At 46.6% G+C, this 16,050-nt stretch overlaps 1 protein-coding gene across 3 annotated transcripts in view; it reads right to left on the bottom strand.

Annotated features, from left to right (window-relative positions):
• Positions 1 to 3,211: 3,211 nt before the first annotated feature.
• The window catches only part of LOC108157315 (opioid-binding protein/cell adhesion molecule), a 136,926-nt gene continuing 124,087 nt past the window's right edge, over positions 3,212 to 16,050 (bottom strand). For 2 of the 3 annotated variants that reach the window (XM_017289320.2, XM_017289321.2), the window contains 5 exons: positions 14,599 to 14,828; positions 11,935 to 12,342; positions 11,710 to 11,768; positions 5,111 to 5,155; positions 3,212 to 4,433 (listed from right to left, as the gene is read on the bottom strand). In XM_017289320.2, the coding sequence (XP_017144809.1) occupies positions 4,315 to 4,433; positions 5,111 to 5,155; positions 11,710 to 11,768; positions 11,935 to 12,342; positions 14,599 to 14,828 (861 nt within the window). In that variant the 3' untranslated portion in view covers positions 3,212 to 4,314. The remainder of the gene's footprint in view (positions 4,434 to 5,110; positions 5,156 to 11,709; positions 11,769 to 11,934; positions 12,343 to 14,598; positions 14,829 to 16,050) is intronic. The other variant, XM_017289322.2, reaches the window with a different exon arrangement.

A 16,050-nucleotide genomic window follows, 5' to 3' on the forward strand; every position in this document is an offset into this window, starting at 1 on the left:
TCAGCTCCGACGAGGCGTCGTCGCTTTTAAATCTTGGCTTATTTTTAGCATAATAAATTTCATATGCAAATATTTATGCACTGGTGTGTGTGTGTGTGTGTGCGATGCGTCTGCGATATTTCAACCTGCCTCTGTCGCTGCTGCTGCTGCTGCTCCCTCTGTTGTTGCATTCAGTCAGGTCTCCTGGTTTCGGTCTCGGTACGGGGCATGCACCATACATATGAGCAGGACGGCAGAGACCCATTCGTGCTGTTGCCATAATGCATTAGAAGCGGTAAAGGACTTTATGTAAACATGTCACACACATGCAGCACAGGCCTACGGATGTGTGCGGCATGTGTGTATGCGAGAGAGAGCACCAGGCACCAGGACAACAAGTAGCTCATAACGTGAAAACAGCAGCAACAGCAGCAGCAGCTCAAACGACAACAGGAAGGCGATAGAATGGCAATGGGAACAGCACCGAGAAGTAGAACCAGAACCAGAACTAGAACCAGACCAGCCACAGCCACAGCCCCAGCCCCAGCCGAGCCATAGACTCCTGTGCACGGACCAAAAACAATGGCCGGAAATGAGGAGCATACACGCACACATGTACATCCATGGAACGTACATTTGGTGCCTTGTTTGGCAGTTGTTCTGTTGCTGCCACCCCACTCTCCTCGCTCACATTTTACACACTTTCCCCCCACCCTTACTTTCCATTCACTTTCATTCCAGGCACGACACGTGGGGAAGCTGCTTATTGGGTCGCTGGTTCTTTGCGGTAATTTTATGCCATTTGCACCTTGCAATTGCCGTGTGCCGTGTACCGAGTGCCGTGTGCCTCCTGCCTTGGCATTGGTTTTATTTTTAAGCAAATTATTAAACAAATGCAGTTCGTTGGAAGGCAGCACGTGGCCGTAATGCTCCGGCGATTTGTTGAGGCCATTGGCACGTTCCCTCTCGGATGTTGCACGGGAGTTTTTCATTAGCTGGTGAAACTTTTCAATTTGCTAGCCCCACTAGAACCACTTTCGATTTTGGTTTTCCCCACATGCGAATTCGAGTTTTCGGCAAAACTCATATAACATTCCGCATGGCCTAGGCACCTAGGCATTTCAGCAGAATTCAGAATTCGGTGTTGGGACACACACACACACACACACACGTGTGATGTGGATCATATTTAAAATACCGTTATGACTGACTGTCAAATTTTCCATTTAAAGTTTTTCCTCGAGCTGGGAGGCAGGCGATAGGCGGCAGGCGGCAGGCGGCAGAGCTTGTGTAACCAGTTGCCATTCATCCATCCCGCCACTCGTCCCAACAGTGACTGAGAGGCAACATGAAAACTTTTCCATTTTCATTTCCATTCCATCACATGGATGGGAAATGGTAGAAGGAAGCGGTGGGCAGTGGGGAGTGGGGAAGGGGGGAGTCTGGGTTTTCCCCACTTAAATGTCTACACTGGCATCCTCCTGGAGGAGTCGCAGACCATACAAAAGGCGGGCTATGACAACTGGAGCTGGAGTAAATAAAATAAACCAAGTTTGCATTTACGCAACTTCAGATCCCTTCGAGCTGCTGTGGCCATGCATGCCACTCCGACTCGCGTGCACTCCGACTCGCTTTCGACTCGCTTTCGACTCGGAGCCCATCTTGTTATGGTTACCGTTTCAGCCATTTCCCATCTTGAAGTTGCATCTGTGTTTGTATTTATACTGCAGACAGCAGGCGGCAGGACGACAGGACGACAGGGAGATGAGATGAGCTTGATGAGCATCATCATCATCATCGTCGTCGTGGGGGAGCAGGTAATTCAGGTATCAGAAGTGGATAACTACATACATGGATTCTCTGAATGGGTGCAGTGGGGCGAGGGGGATGGATGAATAAATTATGATGAAGAAGGAGGCTGAGGAGCATAGCCTCGGGCTTACATTTATATGTTAATATAGACTTTATTTATAGTTTTTGAAAAATTTTACAAAATAATCAAATATACATACACATACGCTTCTAGTCACATATACATTCAATACAGAAGATGATGTTCTGGTGTGTTCTGGCTATTATAATATTATGTTTAGATTAAAGTAGAATCGTACGACGATGGTGGTGGTCGCGTCGGAATTAACTAAATACAATTACATAACTAAACTAAACCGTAAATTACACATTCAAGTACGAGTTATGGCGTCGCCTCTATATAGTCAGGTGTACATACAATATACATATCCTCGATTACCTTTAGCTACCTTATCGCTGGACAAAAGCATTATCTTTTCAGTGGGTGGTATCGGAAGTGGAACTGGAGGTGGAGAGGGGGTGGATTGGGTAGAGTGGGTGGAGTAAGTGGAGTGCGTGGAGAGATATCTGTGGTATCTTTTGTTTCGATTACACATCCATTTACATACACATAAACATAGATTATGACTTGACGTTAATTCAATTTACTCTGTGGCCTTTGTCTGTAGCGAATTGCACGACATCGTTTATTAATTACACATATATTTATATAATTCTATATCAATTTTAGACTCTTCTCTAGTTTCTTTTGCCAGTAAATCCTAAAAAAGCCGACCGTGTATCTTCTTGTGTACTTATAATTTGAGTTTACTTGGAAATCAAATTACGTTTTTTTCACACACCCAAATCAATGCTATTACATAATCATGTGTCTTATGTGTACGCCTGGCCTGGCATTGGGCTTCCTATAATTTCAATATATGTATGTATATGCTCGTAATATATGTATTTTCTTATCCACTAAGTTGCACATACAATACATGTTGCTGTATTTTTCTTGCTTGGCTTTCGATTTGCTAAAAACGATAATACAGGGTGCCGGAAAAACCAAACACTAACGGTGCGCGATCTGCCGTCTGAAGCAATAATATCGAATCGAATATATATATGTATATATATCATGTGAGGCTAAATATTTGTGGGTGCACTGCTATATTTACATAAAACAACCTGTTGGCCACACCCTGTATCGGTGTTTGGTATTGGATCTAAACACTTACATTTTGTTTGGTTACACTCGTATTTACGGATAACGGATATTGAATAAAGTTACTATCAGCTATTTTTTTGTGTCCTAGTTAGCACTTCCGTTTCCGTTGCCGTTGCCGTTGCCACTACCCATCCATATGTCATCCATCTCTCCTGCCTGCTGCTTCCTGGCGACGGTTCAATCAGATTTTCTATATTTTCTGTATGTACATTATGCGATAATTGGAAATCAATCAATCCACTTGGAAGTTTTCCGACTTCCTTTGCAGTTGATTAATTTACACGATTGAATCAATGGGCTTGTATTCACTAATTTACTTGCTTTTATGCGGTCAATTAAGCTACTTAGGTCCTACGTACATACAAATGTTGCAAAAAGCTAGAAAAATGCTGTCTGCTAACTGCTTTAAGCCATCAAAATGTGTCGTTTGGTTTGCCTGTGTGTGTGTGTTTGTGTTTGTGTGTGTAAGTGGCAGGGCGCGCTTTGTTTCAAAATATTGCAAATTAGTGGAATCTTTTTGCACGATTTTGTTTTGATTTTAACATTGTGTTTTTTTCACAAATTAATTTAACTAAAATAAGTGTGTTGTGTGTGCGGTTATTGCATATCCGATAATTAGTTTATGAATTTATAGATTAATTAAATTAACTATTTGCATAATGCTGCAGTTTTGCATTTTCCATTTGCCTGTGACAGATGCACCTGCACACACTGAAGCTTATTTATATATATGTATATATGTATGTGTATTATATCGATCAAATACATATCCATATACATATACATTTACGACTGACTGTATATTATATTATTTCTTTGGTGCAGCTTAAGCCTAAAAGTATGCAATAAAATCTATGTACACTTGGATTTCTGAGTGCTCGAATGGTCTGCAAATGCGAATGTGACTGAGTTTGTGAGTGTGTATGAGTGTATTCTTATGGGTGTATTCATTCGTTAGTTTTCCGTATGCATAAATGGTTCCTAGTTTGAACAGTTCTATGCTCTTTTACATTGATTGTTACACGTAGAATGTATGGTTCCTTATTCCGTTTTGGTTAGTCATGATTTAAATTTGAAATTGGTTTTTCGTTTTTTTTGTTTTGTTGCTTGAGAATCTTGAATCGAAGAATGAGAAATCGTAGCAGGAATGTCTATAATTATGTTTACATATATATATCTTTCCTTAGGCTACCATTTACGACTAGAGTGTATCCTTCTGCTGCATTCCGCAAAATCAAAATCCCAAACGATACGCTTTACTGCTATTGGCGGTGAGATCCGTAACTTAAGTCGAAAGCAAATCATAATCGAATTTAGGCCAGAACAAGGCTGAGGATCAGCGTGGCCGAGCTCAGGGCCAGGAGTCCCAGTTTCTGCCTATTGATGGCACTGCTCCCATAGAAGGTGACACTTAGATCGCGCATCTCGTTATCTATAAATAAAGAAATTCAAACATTTCGGTGTCATTAAGAGTGAAATTATATAGAATCACATTGGGAATGCATTTCAATATTCCTGGAGGAGAGGCTATAGCCATAAAACAAATTGTTTGGGCATGCAACTGAACAGATTGAAATGTACAAAAACCACCTCTCTCACATGACTACCTCTGTATGCATGTGTATATATGTGTGTATATAGAAACCCATATAGACTAAGCGGAGTTTCAATGGGGTATGCATTAAAACTCGTTTGATTTTCTGGTTTTTATATTTTTATTCTGTTTTTCTGTTGTTGATCGAGGATTGGGAAATGGTGGCGGAAATGGCACGCAAAATAGTTGCTAAACTACACGGACAAAAACACACGGACACGCCCATCCATAGGTGTATGCAATTTGTTTTGATTTTTTCCAATTTTATTTCCGGGCTTTGCTTTTTTTCGCCGACCAGCTTAGCACAAATATCGAGTTTTATGTACAAGGTATTTTAAAATAAATACAAATATCATGCAGATTTGAACATGCAAAGAGAAATAGAGATGATAGGTATAGAAAAAGAGAAATAAATAGAGAGATAGAAAGAGAGAGAGAGAGAGCAAGTTGGAGATATAGAGACAGAGAGGTAGGGAAAGAGTTCGAGAGAGAGAGAGAGACAGAGAGAGACTAACCTGACAGACCGTGATTCAAAAAGGTGGACAGATCGACAGGTCCATCTGCAATTAGTAGGTGGAGCAGAGTCGTTGAAAGTTAGGATAGTTGAAAGTAGCGATAGTATTGGATAGAAAGGTGAAAGGTGGATAGTGGAAGGGGATGGCGTGGGGAGTGGAAAGCCCATTGTGCTCAAACAAAATGAAATTCGCATCCGTCCTGCATCCTTCGACATTTAAATAAAATCCATGCGGGAAAATAAATCATTAACGCTTAAAGTGCAATCTGCAATCACTGGGATTTACTTTTGGCGCAGACGACTGCAGACGGCGAATGCAGATGGCCAATCAATTGGGAAGTCATTGGGCGGATTGGATGTTGGGTGTTGGATGGGCTGAATTGCCTCGGTTGGACTCACTGGAGTCACTGAGCAGCGAGGTCATTCCTGGTGCCAGGCCAGGCAGCTCATTTCATTTAAGCCGCCAATTAAAATGGCAACGGGCAACGTGCAACATCTGTCAATAATGACAAATGAGCATTTGGCCATTCAGGCGATCGAAGCGGCGCCTCAAAGGCGCCTCTCCTCTCACAAATATACCCGTAAATAAAGCTCCAGATATACGTGCATGTGGTATATATATATGTACATATGTACATACACATATATAGTATATCCAAGGTATCGTCGTGTCGCAGTGCGATTTTAATGAAACGCCAAGGATGCCAGGGACATCTACATCTGCTTTTGCTTCTTCTTTTGAATCGAGCTGCCATTTCTGGGCGGGCAAAACTTATAAATATTTGATATCCTGCCTGGCAGATGGTTCGACATTATCTAAAGCAAACAGATCTCCTACCAAATGGCGTGCATGCCGGCATACCGGCTTCGTTGCCTCTAACAAGAGGTGGGAAGGACCAGAAGCATCCGCCCACAAGTGATTGCTGACACTTTTAATAGACAGGCAACATCGGATGTTGGAGCTGCCAAGCCGAGCGATAGAAGGAGGAAGAGTTGAATGCCGGACGTGGTATCAATGTAGGTTGCATGTTGCACTCATGTTTGGCCACCAGCAACCAGGACAGCTTATCTATCCAGGCATCTGTGCCGCCACCGTCGCCGTCACCGCCACCGCCTCGGAACATGACACCTTTAATTCTCAAATGCTCTCGAAATCCACTATCCAATCGGCCTCTCTGCTCATATTTCTCCATTCATTTGGCCATTTAGTCGGCGGCCAGCGGTAAAGCGGCTAAGAAAAATGGCCAGCGGGCGACGACGATCAAATGCAATGCCCAGCCATATAAATTCCCCAACTGTCAACATAAAATAAAAGCAAATTGTCAATTGCGGTCCCACCACCGAACGCCGACAATTTTATAATGAAAACAGACGCGGCCACAGACCCGTGATAGCGGAGACGGAAAGATGAGCAGCGTCGGCCGGCATTCGTGACCATGTGGCTGTCCGGCTAATGTTGCCACCCGCTTCAGCCCGGTTGGGTCCGCATGGGTCCTATTCCGATTCCGATTCCGATTCGGTTGTCGTTGCGACTTTTATTGCTTGCGGTCGGTGGCACAAAACCGTAACGTCACTTGTGATTTCTCGTTTGTGCAGCTAAATAAGCGCCTGGCCATCGATGTCGCCGCAGTGGCGGGGCCTGGGCTGCTCTTCTCTGGTCTGCTCTGCCGCGGTGACTAGCTCTCAGCACCTGGCCGGGGCCCTGTCACGGGTCGGGTCCTGTCTCGTTCGTCGACTGTCCCTACAATCCTCGACAGTGGACGAAACGCGCTTTTCACATAATAGCATTGCGGTGCGGCAACAAATACAAATGGCCGAGTGCAATCGACATAGATGGGGGGCAGTCACAGTCACGGACATGGATTTGTTGAGCTGATGCTTCCAGAGGCAGCCCCAGTACCAGCAACAGCAGCGGCAGTGGTGGAAAATCCTGCTATCTGCCTCCTGCTGCCGTTGCATCGCGTTGCTGGTGTTTGTAAGTACAGCAGGCAAATCCGATTTTTCGCGCAGCATTTCCGATGCTTTTGCGGACAGTTTGCATCCGAAACTTGGGACTGGGGCTGGGCGGGGCGCACAGCGAGTTTATTACACATTCAGCAAAAGTTGCCACTGCTGCAGGACACACGTTGGGGCAGGCTCACCGCGGATTTTCAAGTTTTCGGCAGCGGCACCGGCAGCAACATTTCAACAATGCTCCGCACGCACACATCGCTCGTTTGTTGCAAAGTGGACCACATGCGTCCCCCCTTTCTATGGCTTAGTTTTGTATTTTTTTCTATAGCTGGAAGCGGATTTGTCATTGGGGTCCTGGACCTGGGCCCCGACGACCCTTAAAGCCCCGATTAAAGCTTAGCTCTGGCCAGCAAATTCTCTGGTTCCTTATGCATTGTAATGCAGTTTCCACAAACACAAACCTCTTCTTTCGTATATGTATGTGCATATACAGGTCCAGGCATGGGCACGGCCACTCGGCACTTGTGGCAAGTTGAAACTTCAGCAACAGTGTCGCCTCCTAGTTGCCTTCTCTCCCTGTCTCCCTGTCTCTCTCTCTCTTTCTCGCCTTCGTGTTGGGGCATGGCATTGTGGGACCTGCACTTTACATAAACATAACATTCACGTTGAGAATTCGCATTACACATCTCGGAGGCGAGCGAGAGCGTGGTGCTATTTTTGCCTGTGCTTATTATGCTGCCACTACAAACTTCTGCCGGGCGGGTCTTCCTCTCATTTCTTTTTCCTGCTCCTGCTCCTGCCAGCTCCTCCTTTGTTTCTTTTTTTCCTACGAGTGCGAGTACGAGGTATATATGCCTTGAAAAACTTTTGCAACTTACATGCAAGTGGGGAAAAAAGCAGAAAAAAAACGATGGCTATGACGACGATGACGACGACGCTGCAGTTGTTTGGGGGCCTCGGCTAAAGTATTCCCAGCGGCAACACAAAAGCTTCAAACGCACAGGGGGACGGGGGTGCAGATGCAGGCGGGGCACCTCCATGAGAATGGTGTGGTGTTGCAAGAAGATACGTTGGCCGTCGGACTAGGACGAGTAAATTGAAAGTTTTCGAGCAGACGTTCAGTGCCAGCAGCGGCAGCGGCGACGGCGACGGCTACGACGCATTCTAAGGGGCATGCAGTAAGGGTCCACTTTGTCATCGTTTGAATGCTTGGCGTTGTTGTTGGTGCTGCTGCTGCCCCATGTTGCTGCCACCATTGCTGTTGCTGCTGCTGTTATTGCTATTCCCGTTGCTGTTGCTTCTCCGTTGCTGCTGACGCTGCTGCTGCGGCGCTCCTCAGTTGGCAGTTTCAGCAAGTTTTACGCAAGTTTCAACGAGTCTTTCATTTTCTGATATTTCTTCTAGCCAAACGTCCGCCATTCACACACATATAAACACAACCATGCAGCACACACACACACACAAGCGCACTTCAGAACACACACTGACAGACTCGTTGCCTTACTTTATGTTGTAATTTTATTTAACTTCTTTTTTGCTTTATGTCGAGTATTTTTTCGCGTGCACAAAATGCATTATTTTTTATGTCTCTATGTGCCGGGGTATACGAGTGTGTATGCCCTCTGACCCTCCGCCTGCAAAGTCTGCCTGCCCGCCACTCTCCAGACCCTCTCGTGCTCTTCTGTCGTTACTATTACCCAGCGCTATAGATGATGTAAATAGTTGCATACCTTAGTAGAGTCTATTTCGCTGCCCCTTGTGCTGTTCCCCCCACCCAAGTGTCCGCCACGCACCGAAATGGCAACGACAATGACAGGACACCAGGAAAAACAAAGGGCACAGCCGTACAATGCCACTCGTCGAGCACATTACGGGTGCAAACAACGACTACAGAAGAGGACTCGTTAAAATTAAATGCACTTGAAGAGCGGACGGAATGCAGCCAACGGCAACTCGAAGTAGATATGCCCTCTGGCGTTCCTTCAGCTGACCCAAAGGACAGGATATTACGCTATTAGACAGGATATTATTTCGCTAAGCTGGCCAATGAATGTTCAATAATTATGAGCAATGGAATATTTTCACTGTGGAACTATCATAAAAGGAAAGTTGTAAGAACTAATGAAGCGCCAGCATTTCCTGTAGAAAACTTTGCTTCCCTCATGTTCGTAAAGTAGCTCTCTTCTATACATACTTGTTGAGCTGCATCTTGGAATGCAATCGACCCACCATAATGCCAGGGTATTATTGTTTTCCCAAATGCCATTTGCACCCGTTACCTCCCTTCAGGTGGTTGCCAAACCAGCCTCATAAATGCGTGGAGGAGGTGGACTTTGAAGTGCATATGCGAAACGTTGGATCCCCGGCTGTGGGGAGGGATCTGTGACAACACACTCCATTGGCGTTTTCTTTTAGTGGCCGGAGTCTGACCCCGGGAGTCGCTCTGGCCACACGTAGCAAACAGGTAAATGAACTGGTAATATTTCTGCTACTGTCTCTTGCCCTTTCTCCCTTATTCTGCGATTGTCTGGGTTGGCAGAGTCTTTGGGTCTGGGTCTGGGTCTGGCTCTGTCCTTTACTGTTACGGTTAGTGCCACAGCTATTGTATGGCATACATATAGCTGGCATTGTTCTGTAGTTATGACACTCTGCGCTCATTAGTTGCCGCTTTGCTCGATTGCACGCCATGATGTTGCTGTTGCGGCTGTTGCGGCCGCTGCTGCTGCTGTATCCTGCCGTTGTTGTTGCTCTTGCGTTCCTCTGGTGCTCTGGTGTTGTCGTATTATTGCATAGCATGCTCGGCCACTAATTGCGTAAATTGTTTACGTTTCGAAAATATAATGAAGTCATTTTCATTAGCACAAAGCACAGCCATCGGATTGCCACAAAACGAAGCCATGGCAGTGGCAGGGAATGCAAGTTGATTGCTCGGCAGGGGAGGGCATGCAGGCTTCAGACCCCATTTCAATGGCGCGTAATGAAGTATGCTGCCTCAGATAGAGAGTGTCTGTGTAACCTGTCAAAAGCAACACGTCTTGCATCTAGCGACATCGATAGCTTCCGTCTCAGCGGGCGGAAAAGCGTCTGTATTGTTCCCCATCGCGATCTCTGTATGTGTGCGCCATTCACGTTTTGGTTTATTAAATTTTCGCTGCATCGCTTTGTCGCTGCCACATGCTGCCGCCTGCAGTCGTCTTCTGCGAGCATCTCATAGCGGCGGCATGTGCGTGTTTATTGCATATTTCTTTTGGTTTTTTTGTTTTATTGTTCGTACTGCTGCTGCTGACTGCATATTTATGCGTTTGTTTGCCAGGCAACGCTCTTGCGACACAGCAACAGCAATGGCGGCATTGAACTGTGAACTATTTGCATTTGTATGCATTTCGCATGGCAGCCAAAAGATGGCACACGGAGTGGTGGCTCCTGCACCTCCACTGGCCTGGCCTGGTCTGGGCTGGTCTGGCCTGACGCCGGGCAAATGTGCGTCATTTGCATGGAAAATCGCTTTCCGCGCGCGCCACATTTTATGTTGCCATTCCCCCATCCGCCCTGCTCGCTCACGCTCTGCTTCTCTTTCACTGCTTTTCATGTCTATCGCTCTGTGGCATTGCCGTAGTCATTTTGTATGCAGTGCAACAATAGTTTTGCATATAAATGGTTTTCGTTTGCGCATTTAAATCTACCCACCTGCCGTCGGGGTCTTGCGTGCTGTGTGGGAGGGGATGTCTTGGTCGATGCACTGCATCTTTGTTTGCGACTTTCAAGAAGGGATCCTGTCCTGCGCACTTTGCTCTCTCCTTTTCCCTCCTCCACCTTTCAGCACATCCAATTAGCGATGCCTTGTGCGCTTATTTGATTCCTCACCCTCATTATGCAAAGTCAAGACTGCACGCTCGAGCCACCCATCAATTAGTGGACCCAATATGCCCACAAAAACACACACAGTCTCAGTGGATGCAGGGGCTGCAGAGGATGGATGCAGGATTTGCCCATGCGAGAGTTTGTCAACTGGCAGGCAAAATAACTGCCAGCGGTGCGTATACTTGATATGCGCATGGAAAATGGAAGATAGCTGTGACAGGCATGTGCATGTGCTGTGCATTAAGGTGTGTGCGAGTGCGCCTTAGTGCGAAAATTATTGCTAAATTTTCCCCGAAACGAAACGAAACGAAATGAAAGCGCAGTAAATGCATCCACTTCGCGGCTCACTTGTCGCGCGCTCCCTTTCGCTTCAGTAATACATTTTAAATACATTAAATTGCAGCAGAGGCCACCGATTTTTCCCCGTTTCTGATTTTCCCTTTTTGTTTGCTCTGCCGATGCCGCATCATTGTGATTGTTGTGGATTATCGGGGGAAAAGCAACGCATAATACCAAATTATTATGCATGCAACCAGCAACAGAAAGCAAATACAAAGCCAAAAGGATTTCAATCGGTTGACCATCGGCTAGCCGAGGCAGGGATACCCTCACAGAACTCTTGCATTCACAATCGAAATTCATTTCAGGGTATTCATTGGTTGTGCCACACGTAACAGGGTGCCGGATATAAGCCCCAAGGCTTAAAATGCATTATACACAAAGTGCTGGGCTGGCATTTTCGATAGATGGAGATATTGCGACATTAGTCGCATTACTGACACTTACCATTCGATGATGTGGAGAAGACAAAACTGTTGGTCAAATCGCTCCAGCCGTAACGATTCCTGCAATCGAAGACCATTTGCCCGTATTAATTATGCAGCTCAGGAAAATTAGCAGTTATTAATATGCAAATGCTTGCTAATGAGCCCAACAGAATGCGGCAGCAACGTTCTGCTTCGGCTATCAAAAACAACAATAACAGCAGTTGCGGCTGGCTGTTCCACTCACCTGGACTGCACGGTGGCCTCGTAGTGCTGATCGGGATCCAGGCCGCGTACCATGTAGCTCATGCCCTGCGAATAGTGATGCGACACGGGTATGGCCGGCAGGACCACATTGCGCCAGTCGTTCCGTCCCCAGTGCATCAGATTGCCGTAGCCGGCATAGCTGCCCATTCCAACTCCGCCGGCGCCGCCGACTCCGCCGATGTTGCTGCCCATGTGATGCGAGTGGAGACCAGAGCCGTACATCTGCGACGAGGAGGAGGAGGAGGACTGCGATGACGACAACGACGACGAAGACGATTGCGAGTCAATGGCATTGCCAACGACCTCATGTCCTTGTGGCAGCTTGCGGAAGGACAGCTTGTACTCCTCGATGGGTGAGTGCGAGTCGACTGCCCAGGAGATGTTGTATCTGCCAAAGGAGAGGGATAAGTGGGTAAGTTATCGCGTGCAACAGTTGCTGCTGGGTGGGGGATTTATTTTAGGGCGGGTGCTGCAATCAATATGAAATTGTTAAATTTTCTATAAAGTTGGAAGCTGAAAGCCGAAGCTTGAGCTGTTGAAGACGAAGTCAACAGCAAGCGCGCCAGCAAGGAGCCATGTCAGCAAGGCATCTCGAGTCGCAGCAGCAGCAGCAGCAGCAGCAACAACCACAACAACAACATAATCAATGGAGCGATGTGGACAATGGCGGGGTTAAGATACTGCGTGTATGAGCCACATCCCCGCATTGTTGCTGCTGCAGTCTTAACATAATGCCGGGCGCCTCCCCTTTGTTATTGGCTGCTTGTTTGCCCTACCGACCCCCGACCCCCGCCCCATGCACCACCCTATAACGATCGTCTGGGCCCCTTCCTGCCGGTCGCACAATGCGTCCATTCAACCGAAAAGCCAACAGAGTCCTGCCACATTCTCAGTTCAAGTGTAAATGAAGTTATATGGCCACCCACTCTGCGCCACTGCTGCCATTCTCCTGCATTGCATTGTGCCAGTCGGGGGATTGGCCAACTGCATTTTTGGCCATTGGCCCCTGCTTAAAGTTCGATCCCCCCAGCAGCGATGGCTTTAATGTAGCAGAGCAGAGTCCGCAAGGACCGGCACTACTTAAGCTCATTAGTCATCAAAGCTGATGGACAAACTTATTTATAGGCAGGCACAGGCACAGGCACACTCCACGCTCCAGAGCAACTGTTGGCATTCAAGTAAACAACTAATTACAAGATGTAGCTCATGGGATGCCAGAATCCGAATCAGGTCCAGAGGAGCCGAGCCCGGCTGTCGCAATCCTCCATTACAAAGGCGCAACTTCATTGCTTTGCGATAAACTCGGCACACAATTTGAATGCTAATCAGCATTGGGCACAGGATGGGGTCTGCTCCTGGGTCCCGTCCCCATTCAGGACATAAACAAGCCTACGCCCCAAAGGGAAGGCGGAGGCCCTGCTCTTCCTGTTTTGCTCTCGATGTTTTCTGTTTTCTGTTTTCTCTGCCTGATTATTGGCCCATGCGACTAATAACTTCAAGTCCTGACGCACAATAAAAACATAAAACGCCAATCAGAGAAACTTTTTCGCATATAGCATAAAACTAAAGTAAGCAATAAAAATGATTATTAACAATTGAAGAGCCCGGCAACGGCATCGGCATTGGCAATGGCAACGGCAACGGCGACTGGCGCCAGTCTATAGCTACTCGTACAGCTACAGAATCGCTTTCGGTTCTGTTTTTTTGGGGGTCTTTTGGTAGCTTAATTGCCGGCAGCAGTTTCCGGCGGCGGCAGCGCCAGCGAATCAAAACCAAATGAAACGAAATGAAATGAAATCAGCGCAAAAGTTGACATGTCTATCGCTTGGTTAGTTAGTTTTCACCCAAAAAGTTAGTTCGTTGCTTCCCCCCGAAATTATAATGTTGCTACTAGTACTTGCTCTGCGCGATATTTGCTTGGAGTTTTTTCCTCCATTTTCCAGATGTGGTTCTGCTGGAAAATGTTCTCGCGGGTATGGGGCTTAATTCAAGTTGAATTATTGAAAGGTGCCAATGGCACTCGCCTCCCATTTTCCCCATTTGTCGAGAGAGTGTAAAGCTATCTAACTGACTGAATGAATGACTGACAGACGGACAGACGGACTGATGGACTGACTGGGCTGTCTCCCAGTTTGTTCGACTGTGACATGAGATGTGAGCTTGTTTGTCGCTTTCCTCACTGGCTCTCGACTCTCTTTCGGTGTCTCTTTCTCTCTTGATGGTTTGGCTCTTTGTATCTGTGTCGCCCCTCTTATGGGTGGGTGTGTGTGTGTGTGTGTGTCTGTGTGTGTTTGATGACAGCTAATCCAATTAAAAGTTTTATTCGTTACGTATACGCACTGAGCGACCCATAGGGCTGCCCATCCATTGGGCGTCTCTCTGTGTCATTCGTCGAAATTAATCTAATAAAGTCACTCAGTGTGCGATGTGTGCATCATCTCTGTGTAGAATGCAATGTCTAATGGCCAATCAACCCACAAAATCCTGACATTTGTTTCTGATTTTGCATTTAATTCTCAATTACGTAACCGTAACTCATGGCCCGAACCCCTGACCCTCACTTCTAATTAGCCGGAAAAACTCCTCCGAACTTGGCACGTGTCCCGCGCAACCGTAATCGAAGGATGTCGAAGGATTCACTTACCTGTCCTTGTACTGACTGATTGGCGGTGAATTAAAAACGGCTACATTCGGTTTTCCGCTCAACTGGAGAGTCTTGCGTGCCTTGCCAAGCTGATTCTCGGCCACACAGGAGTAGTTGCCAAAGTCCTGCGGATGCACTTTGCGTATAATCAGCGTGTGCCGGGATCCGCGCGTCTCCATGATGTGCCGCTCCGTGGTATCCAGTTGCATGGTGTCTTTGAACCAAATTACCTGTAAATAATTGAAAACTTTGGTCAATCGCAGCGAACACAGCCACAAGCACAGCCACAGCAACAGCACGAACTTGCTAACAACTTCAGAGTATTCTGAGTGTGTGTGTGTGTGTGTGTGTGTTGAGTGAATGAATGAGTGAATGAGGAGAGTGTATCTAAGTATAAGTAGCTCTAAGACCGACATTGTGTGTGCGTGTCTTTGTACCTTTCTGTTTAAGCGGTTGAGGTTGGTTCTAGGGGCATGTCTGTGGGATTGAGGGACCATCAGACTGAGGTATGGGGTCGAGAGCTGAGGTGAAAGTTAAGACGATTTGTGGCGGGTACTTCCACTTCGTGCTGCTGTCACTTGAGCGTCAATTAAGCGTAATTCCTGTTGAAATTGAAAACCAGATCGACGTGCAAGGCGATGAGTATTGATTTTCTTTCACAGTTCAGATTTTTCAACAGATTTTCCCCCGAACAGAACCCCCCCAAAACCGCACAACTCTAATGACTGCTGTGTTTTGGCCTGGTCATAACCAGCGGAAGATCTTTTCCCATCTTTGGGTCCGCATCGTTTGTCCCTATTTGTTTGTTACATACAATATTTCCCGGCCAACTCCGGAGCACATGTTTTGTGTGTCAATTGTGCCCGAATCCTGTGCAAACATATCCTGGAAGCAGAAAACTGAGGATAGAGCCCACGTCGCACCATGGCCCGGATTCCGACTGTGGCCCGCTGACAGACGAAGGGACGACCGTGCGTGTTTTGTAAATGAATTGAGCGCGCAAGTCGCTGGGAGCATTTTTGCCAACACTGCAGCCCGTCGAGCTGTCGCCGCTTTGACAGGTCCCAGACAGGATACCGGAGGCAGGATGCGGGAGGCAGAAGGCAAGAGGCATTCTGCAGATAAGCAAGGACAGAACGCACGAATTAACAGGGGCTTGGCAGTGGGAGGAGAAGCAGAAGAAAAAACAGCAGGTGCTCGATGGCAATCTCCAATCTCCACAAAGGCAAAAATACTAAAACAAATAGATGAAAAAATTATGATAGCCCAGAGAAACGAGAAAGAGAAGGACTCTGAAATACAGATATAAATAGTTGTGGGGTCTAGACAGAAATCTGTTTGGTTCTGGGCCCCCAGCCGTCTTCTTTTAGATTAGTTAACATTGCCACTGGCTTGCAGCATATTCCATTAAAATGGCTGTCAGTGGTGCATATGTGTTGTCATATTTTCCGC

This window comes from Drosophila miranda, chromosome 2 (genome assembly GCF_003369915.1).
Source record: "Drosophila miranda strain MSH22 chromosome 2, D.miranda_PacBio2.1, whole genome shotgun sequence".
NCBI classification, from domain to species: Eukaryota; Metazoa; Arthropoda; class Insecta; order Diptera; family Drosophilidae; genus Drosophila; species Drosophila miranda.